The sequence below is a fragment of the Andrena cerasifolii genome, chromosome 11, assembly GCF_050908995.1.
Source record: "Andrena cerasifolii isolate SP2316 chromosome 11, iyAndCera1_principal, whole genome shotgun sequence".
Classification (NCBI taxonomy): Eukaryota; Metazoa; Arthropoda; class Insecta; order Hymenoptera; family Andrenidae; genus Andrena; species Andrena cerasifolii.
Window position 1 is genome coordinate 5,918,772 of NC_135128.1, and position 7,535 is coordinate 5,926,306.

General features: G+C 43.6%; 1 protein-coding gene across 1 annotated transcript; it reads right to left on the bottom strand.

Annotated features, from left to right (window-relative positions):
• Window positions 1–236: 236 nt before the first annotated feature.
• LOC143374900 (DC-STAMP domain-containing protein 2) lies at window positions 237–5,249 on the bottom strand. Its single transcript, XM_076823449.1, has 13 exons — window positions 5,065–5,249; window positions 4,701–4,976; window positions 4,473–4,623; window positions 4,244–4,403; window positions 3,638–3,901; window positions 3,330–3,543; window positions 2,554–2,869; window positions 2,181–2,488; window positions 1,779–2,108; window positions 1,393–1,706; window positions 1,216–1,316; window positions 818–1,135; window positions 237–682 (listed from the first exon to the last, which is right to left on the bottom strand). Exons 1-13 carry the CDS (start codon window positions 5,211–5,213, stop codon window positions 308–310), a joined length of 3,276 nt encoding a protein of 1,091 aa, XP_076679564.1. The 5' UTR covers window positions 5,214–5,249; the 3' UTR covers window positions 237–307.
• Window positions 5,250–7,535: the final 2,286 nt, after the last annotated feature.

Sequence of the window (7,535 nt, forward strand, 5' to 3'; positions counted from 1 at the left end):
CGAATACCTCCAGGCGTGTCGTACGTGATGCCGGACGTACAAGAACAGGAGCCCTGAAGACACACAACGAGATTTCGCTACGGTGCAGTCTACTTTGCACACAGGCACGTGTCATTACCACAAACTCGTCGTCTCCCGTTATATTCCACGTATTCCTCTTCCCAGAGTCCGAGGATGCCCTCATGCCTGACAATTCATTGACATCTTCCACTTGTCGAACACATTTTCGCGCCGTTCGCGAACCTTCCGTCTCGTCTACTTCATAGTAGCACGTGCCTTTCACAGCGGACTGCAGATACCTGTTTCGTCATAGTTTCACTGAGAAAAACTGCTGTTTTATATTATTCAGATTTATACGAAAGTACCTTGGTATTTCTTTCGTGGTGAACTTCTTCTCCCGCGTACGTTTCAGGTTCAGATTTTCTGTAGCATCCGCGTCTTCCAGCGTTCCCTTTCCAGCTCTTCTTCTCTTCAGATACCTGGTATCAGTCGATCTGTCCTGCATTTCAAGCAGTTCCCTGCATTCGTCGTCGCAGGAAGACGACGACGACGTGACCTTTGTCTTCCTGGTTCTCCTGTAGAACTGCACTGGCAGCGATTGCTTTCTCTGAAGCATGCTGACAATCTTATTCATCAGAGAAGGACGTTTCGTCCGCAGTCCCGGACACGTTTTCCCATCGTCCTATTAATCAAATAAATACCGCGATACGGAAACGTTAATATCACACTTCCCTTTAGCAGAAGGCCAAGTTTGGGCGGGGGGCCTAAGGAAGGAACGGGGTGCGGAAGAATTATGAGGATCTAGGGCAGCCCATACCTCTCCTCTCCCAAGCCAAGGAATCCTCGCCACCGCGCTGACGATTTTATTTATTCGACCTCGTTTCCTCTTATCCCTTCGATCTTTCGGAAGTAATTCTTCCGAGTCGCCCACTTCTATGTGTATTACTTCTTCCTCGTCGACCTCGTCCGTCGACCAGGACTCCGTGTCAGCGATCGAACTTGACGAGTCGGAATCTTCCCCAGGTGGCTTCTTCAATTTGGCACGGAGCTTCCTACGAGCTCTCACCACGAAACACGAAGTCGGAGATTCGCAGCTCGAGGTCGATGGCTCCCTCACGAACGGTTCATTGAATATCTGCATCCGAAATCACGGGCTCGGTATGGCAGGGTAAACAGAAGCTGCTAAAAACCGCTCTCAAGCAAGTAGGCAGGTACTTGAATCGTCACGTCGTCCCGAATTTTCTGCGCCTCGACGTCTCTGAACGGTTCCCTTCGTTTCTCCACCTCCACTTCCCTCGGGGACTCCTCTTGGTACGCTGAAGCAATTCAAACGGCTAACCTGTTAATTCTGATTTACTTGGGAATGATATAGCCTCCACGTAAAATACTCACTGTAACTGTAACCAGATTCAGAAGAAGCTTGATCAGGCTCTTCGACGTATCTTTCATCCGTTTGCTCGGCCACATCCTTTGCTAGCTTCTCCACTTCTTCAACGTCCTCTGGCTTCTTTTCTTCCTCTTCCTTCTCGTCGATCAAAGCCACCGTTTCTTCTTCTTCTTCTTCCTGCACCTCCGGCTCCTCTTCTGTCATTTCTGGTTCCTCTTCAGCCTCCACTTCAGGTTCTCCTTCAGGTTCCTCCTCAGTTTCCATTTCAGGTTCCACTTCAGGCTTCTCCGCAACTGGAAACTGATCTTCGGAAGAGTCTCTAGTGCCAAGAACACATCACAAAGTTACTACCCATAGACTTCGCAGTGCCATTCGTTAGTGACTGACTGACTTTTCCTCGCTTATGTCGGACAAGTCACCGTAGTCGATCGGGGACCGACAAATGGTGCACAGATTCTGCAGCTCCGCGAAGCACTGCGAGCAAAATAGCCCCACGCAGCCTGGAGTCGGGCATTTTATAAGCGGATCGTCCTCGGACCGTTCCGCCCCGCCGCACATCAGGCACATTTTCCGCTTCAGCGGGAAGCAGACGTTCAAGAATGGACACATCGCCCACAGTCTTTCCCTGAGCGTGACCTTTTCGATCTTCTCCCCTTCATCAGCCAGGCCGAACTTTCGACGCAGCTGACGCCTGGCAAACTTTAAGAAGCTTCCCCTGGACCTAGCCACAATATCAAAAACAACCTCCAGTATGATCCATGGAGCCTCGAAATAGCTTGGCAAGCTTCGCTACCTGATGATATGATTGTACAGCCACGTTGCACGCTGCTTTGCTCTGTCGGGATAGTAGTTGCACATCACCACGTGCCTCAGTCGCAGGCCATAAGGCTCGAAAATGGTCGCTAGCCAGCAGAGGATGATCAAGCCACCGATCTGTGTGTATTTGTCTAGATCAGGGGGCACCGGCTCTGGGAGGCAGAGCAACGTGTCAATCTCTGCTTCTTCGCCGTGAGGCGTGAACGCTCTGACGATGCTTCTGTAAAGGTCCGCCAAGTAGCCGTCTCCAGAGACGTGGACGCTCACCACGTTCGGTCGGTCCACCTAGCAATTGTACTTCTCTGCTGCGGAATCCATAAAACAGCTTTCGCAGCACTGACAACACTTACCTTACTTTGAAAGCGTCCGTGGAGTTGAATGGTGTACAGCACCCAGTAAAGGCTGTAGTCTATCGACATGAAGGCGAGCATCTTGATCGTGGCCAAGCCTAAGAATACCGCGGATCTCGCTAACCGATTCTTCTCCGCTTTGATCAACATGACAGAGGAGAGCGACGCGTATCTGCTCTTCTCCCGTCTATTCAGTGGTAGCACCGTTTCCTTGTCCTGGCGCGCTCTTATTAAGTCGATCTTGCGTAGGTCCTTGGTGATGTATCGATTGTCGAACCGCTCGCTGGTCAGCCATTTGAACCGGTAACGTAACACCCTGGAAATATCGCGGAAAGAAAGGCGGAAGCTTCTCCACGATCTTTCAACCCTTAAATTTACACAGGGAAATATAGGAACAATAATTCTGCTTGAGTCTTTCAGACGTTACTCTCCGCGCTACCAGTTAACCCTTAACTGGTATACTGTTTTTGGCAAACGTGGCTGGTATACTGGCGTCGTGGCAGACTCCAAATAAAAAAGGACACAGAAATTTGTAAAGTCGACCCTGAATCAACCTCTATGAATATTTTGTTCTTAGGTAATGTGTAAAATAATAGAAATCTAGAAAGTTAAACTATTATTATAAAATTAATTAGAAAAACAGTTTACAAGCTTAGACAACCAAAAATTTTGCAGCGAACTTTGCGTGCCTGGGGTCATGAGCGACCCTAAGATACCAGTTAAGGGTTAAGGATTAATGTGAAATTTAGAGCATTCGAGCAGTTGTTCCCCCTCACTTGAGCACAATGATAAAAACGAAGAAAGACGTGACGAAACTCATCCAATCGAAGAATCCGAAGAACTTGTCGGTCCTCGATCGTATTTCGGTAACGATACCCGCCGACGCTTCTTCTAGCGTCTTGCTTGCGTTCGTCTCGAAGTGAAACGAGTGGGAGAACTTGACCTTAACATAAAACATCGCCCTCATGTGCATTGTGAACTTTTTTATTTCTGCAAACCGGAACGACAAATAGTTGGAACTATACGGCGATCCGTTTTCGTAACGATTAAGCCAGCGAATGGAATTTCATCGAGATGTACTCACTGCTTCGCACCGCGCCAAGCACGGTGTCGGCGATGTAAGAAACCAGCATGCAAATGAAATCTAATGGCTTCACTATGTAACAGAGAGCGCCGACTATGTACGTCAAATTGCAAACGAGTCCAAGAATCGGCCCCAATTTCGCTTTACAGTCAGCTACTGCCCCCTCGAAAACATTCTGGCACCTGTCGAAAGGGGTGCCTAATTTCTTGTTGCATATGTTCACAATGCTCCCGAGCCACTGAAATACCGAGCTGATCACTCGAACTAAAAGAGGAAATGGGTTTAATCTGGATTGCTACAAAGTTCCTGCAAACATCGACCATATCGATGCCTTAGTGTAGAAACGTCGTACGTCCACTTTTTGTGAGATTTAAGTTTTTCCATGCAACAAATGCTCTCCGCAGAATTTGTGAAAATTTGTGGAATTAATATGCAGTCCTTGACTGCTTCTCTATGCTGTATAAAAGTCACATTTATATCTACTTCATAAATTTGTCAGGAATAATATTTTTTTTAAACCTGTTTTTCTCGAAAACGTTTGAAGTGGACATACAATATTTGTGCAGTAAGCCATCGATATGTTTGCCTCATCGTGCTCGCACTTACCTATACTGAGGACTAGCCTCTTGATCGCAATAAGAGTCTGCTTAATTCTTTTAACGACCGCTCTAACCGACTTTACCACTTTCGATATTGCGTCTCGCAGAGCGTGAAATGGCTGTTTCGCTAAATCCACCACAGTTTTCACCGCTTCCTTTAACTGTTCCTACAGAACGGGGTAGTCTCTTTAATATCGCGTCGCCGGGAGATGTACCGATGGAGAATGGTAGCATACTTGCGCGCAAGTAAGTGATTCCGAAAGAACAGCAATGTTATGCAAAGTATTCTTTACCGGGCCAGATAAGGTTAAAATAAGGGCGTACGCAATTAAGGCCTGTCTCCCTCGCTTGGAGAAGAATTGCGGCAATAAAAGGAAAACCACGCAGCTGAAAGAGTAAATACTAGCATCACGAAGCTCTAAAGTCGGGCGATAGAGGATACAGTGTCGTGGTCCGAATTTTACCGAACTCGAAGAGAAAATGCCAGGCCGAGGGTGAGAATCACCCCTATAACGGTGCAAAGCATCGTCGCCGAGGAGAGCTTGAACTTTAATTGAAGAACGAAGAACGCGAAGAAGACGTACGTAAGGAACATTCCACCGAGAAATCCAAAGAAACTCTTCGCCACGTAATTCTCCAGAGTACCGTCGCTACGAACAGCAACGATCTTTTTGTAGTACCACGAATCCTTCGAGATGGAGATGATTTTACTGAACAGTCCCTTAACCTTCTTTTTAAACCTGGCCAAGGTGCACAAAGATCGTCACATCAGGAGCGAGATTAAACTCTTGTTTAAAGTTCGATGGCATCGCGAACTCTGAATCCTACCACAGCTTCTTCAGACGAATCCGCTGCTTGAACGTATACCGAGGCTTGGCACCCTTCGAGATCTCAATGGATCTCAATTTTTCATCCTCGTAGCTTTGCCTCGCTTTTTCCAGCTGCCGAGCTTTCAGGACTAATTGGAAAAATGCCATCGCAAATGCCAACGATATATCTTATTGCTAACTACAACTGAGATTGGTTTCCGCTTCGTTTCGGTTGGAAATTAATCGTCGAACCTTAAGCGAACGCGTTTACTGTAACCGATGCGGGAAACGTGACATTCCGTTTTGACAGAGAGAGCCGGAAGAACTGCGATCTTACTTTCTTTGGTAATTATTCAAACGGCAATTCATAGCAATGCAATGTTACTCGCTGATAACATCACAGATGAGGTACGGACGAAGTATTTAAATAAGGAATCTTATTTCTAAACGTAAAGAATTGTTTTCTCGCCATCGTTGAATATATCTTTACGTTTTAATTAATCATCAATTTACAACAATCGTACGTACTTCATCTGTGTCGAAGCATTCCCCCCACTGCGTGATAATTTTATAAATTTTGGAAGTAATATATGTTGTTGATTTACCCGACGCTGTCACAGCCCCTTGTGCTAGCTGACCTCGGTTGGGGCTCGAGTTTACAATATTATTGAGCGTAACTGGCCGAGTGACGTCGAAATTCCTTAGGAAATAGGGAGTGAAATGTATAGGCAAGCTCAACACCACTACGCACCTGGTTCCACCGGTCGTCATTGATATCGCGAATTTCGAACTGATAAGACGTGCTCGGCGCTCCGCGTACATTGAGGTACGTGACGTCGACACTCACGCGTTATACATACGTCGCAATTACTACACTTGCTTACTACTATATATCCATTTACACCCAAATCGTCCGCGCCCACGACCGTAGGAAATTTCCGTTTTTGTAATAAAATGAATATCATAAATTATGTGTTCCTGTGTTCGAGTCGTAATTTATATTTAAAAACCTGTATTGTCCGGTAATGCCTTTTTCTCAGATTTCTCTTTCATGTTTCGGGAGATTTTCATAAATTTTGAAACGAGAACCACGGGCGTTGCGGGCGATTTGGGCGTAAGTGGAATTCGCCCTGTTACGGTTTCGGTTTAATACATATTCGCGATTAAATTCAATTAATTTCGTAAGGAATATTGAATCATTTCTCGCGTTTTGCCTGTTTTATCCAAACGTTGGTAATTGATAAATTTATTCGCTTTTCTAAATTGAATTACGATTAATTGCGACGTGTTTCGAGTTAATTATTTCTTGATTACAATACGGTTTTAATTATTTCTATTCAATTGGTTTGAATTTGAATTCCTTCTGCTGCAGATACGTATCTGGGCGGAATTGAGGCATGATGGATACTTGACGCTATGGGACTTGTTACTAAATTTGAAAGGATTTCTGTGATTACTAATATTTGAAATGATTGTAAGGGGATGCTGGTAACGTGCACATTTATCTTTAGTGTCTGTTTTATTGAAAGACTCAGGTAGTAAGCAATTTTTTATTATTATTAATATTATTTCGTCTTTATCACTCGTAAAACAAAGGTATAGTACATAAGGAGAAAGTAAAGGCGAGTAAAGGCGAGGCCGCAGTATAAACTGTTAATAGGCCTAACCATAACATAAAACTAAACATTAAACATAAAACATTAAACATAAAACATTAAACATAAAACATTAAACATAAAACATTGAACATAAAACATTAAACATTAAACATTAAACATTAAACATAAAACATTAAACATAAAACATTCAACATAAAACATTAAACATAAAACTAAAAATACTTAAAACTAATTCAACAATGAAATATGAAATATGAAATATGAAATATGAAATATGAAATGTGAAATGTGAAATGTGAAATGTGAAATGTGAAATGTGAAATGTGAAATGTGAAATGTGAAATGTGAAATGTGAAATGTGAAATGTGAAATGTGAAATGTGAAATGTGAAATGTGAAATGTGAAATGTGAAATGTGAAATGTGAAATGTGAAATGTGAAATGTGAAATTTGAAATATGAAACAGATAGTAATGAAACAATATACAATGACGGCGAATGCGCAGGTCACGGTACAACATGGGCTAGGGCGGATCAGTATTAAATGGTATTTATCAGTATTAAATGGTATTTTGTTCACTTTTGTTAACAGAAATATTATATTTAGAATTTATTAATTATATTACATTTATAGATGAATTTATTTAACTATATATATCGTCGATTCCCGTCGACCCACGGCCGGTAGGGAAGTAACTGGCTTATTTCTACGCATGTTTCCTAGCTTATCTCTACGTACACGGCGTGACAGTACAATTCATTGATGCCAGAAGCTCGTGTCAGCCGATAAAGATACAATCGCATTGTTTCGCTTATTACCGAATGTACTATTTAGTTTCACTTCCTACCCCTAATAGCGTTGTAATCTCATTC

Bases quoted from the DNA above. Each gene is read 5' to 3' on its own strand.
- LOC143374900 (XM_076823449.1), bottom strand. From the start codon at position 5,213: ATGGCATTTTTCCAATTAGTCCTGAAAGCTCGGCAGCTGGAAAAAGCG. The intron at 4,977-5,064 runs GTAGGATTCAGA...CACCTTGGCCAG, and splicing joins ATTCGTCTGAAGAAGCTGTG to GTTTAAAAAGAAGGTTAAGG. The intron at 1,136-1,215 runs GTACCTGCCTAC...TTTCGGATGCAG, and splicing joins GGGACGACGTGACGATTCAA to ATATTCAATGAACCGTTCGT.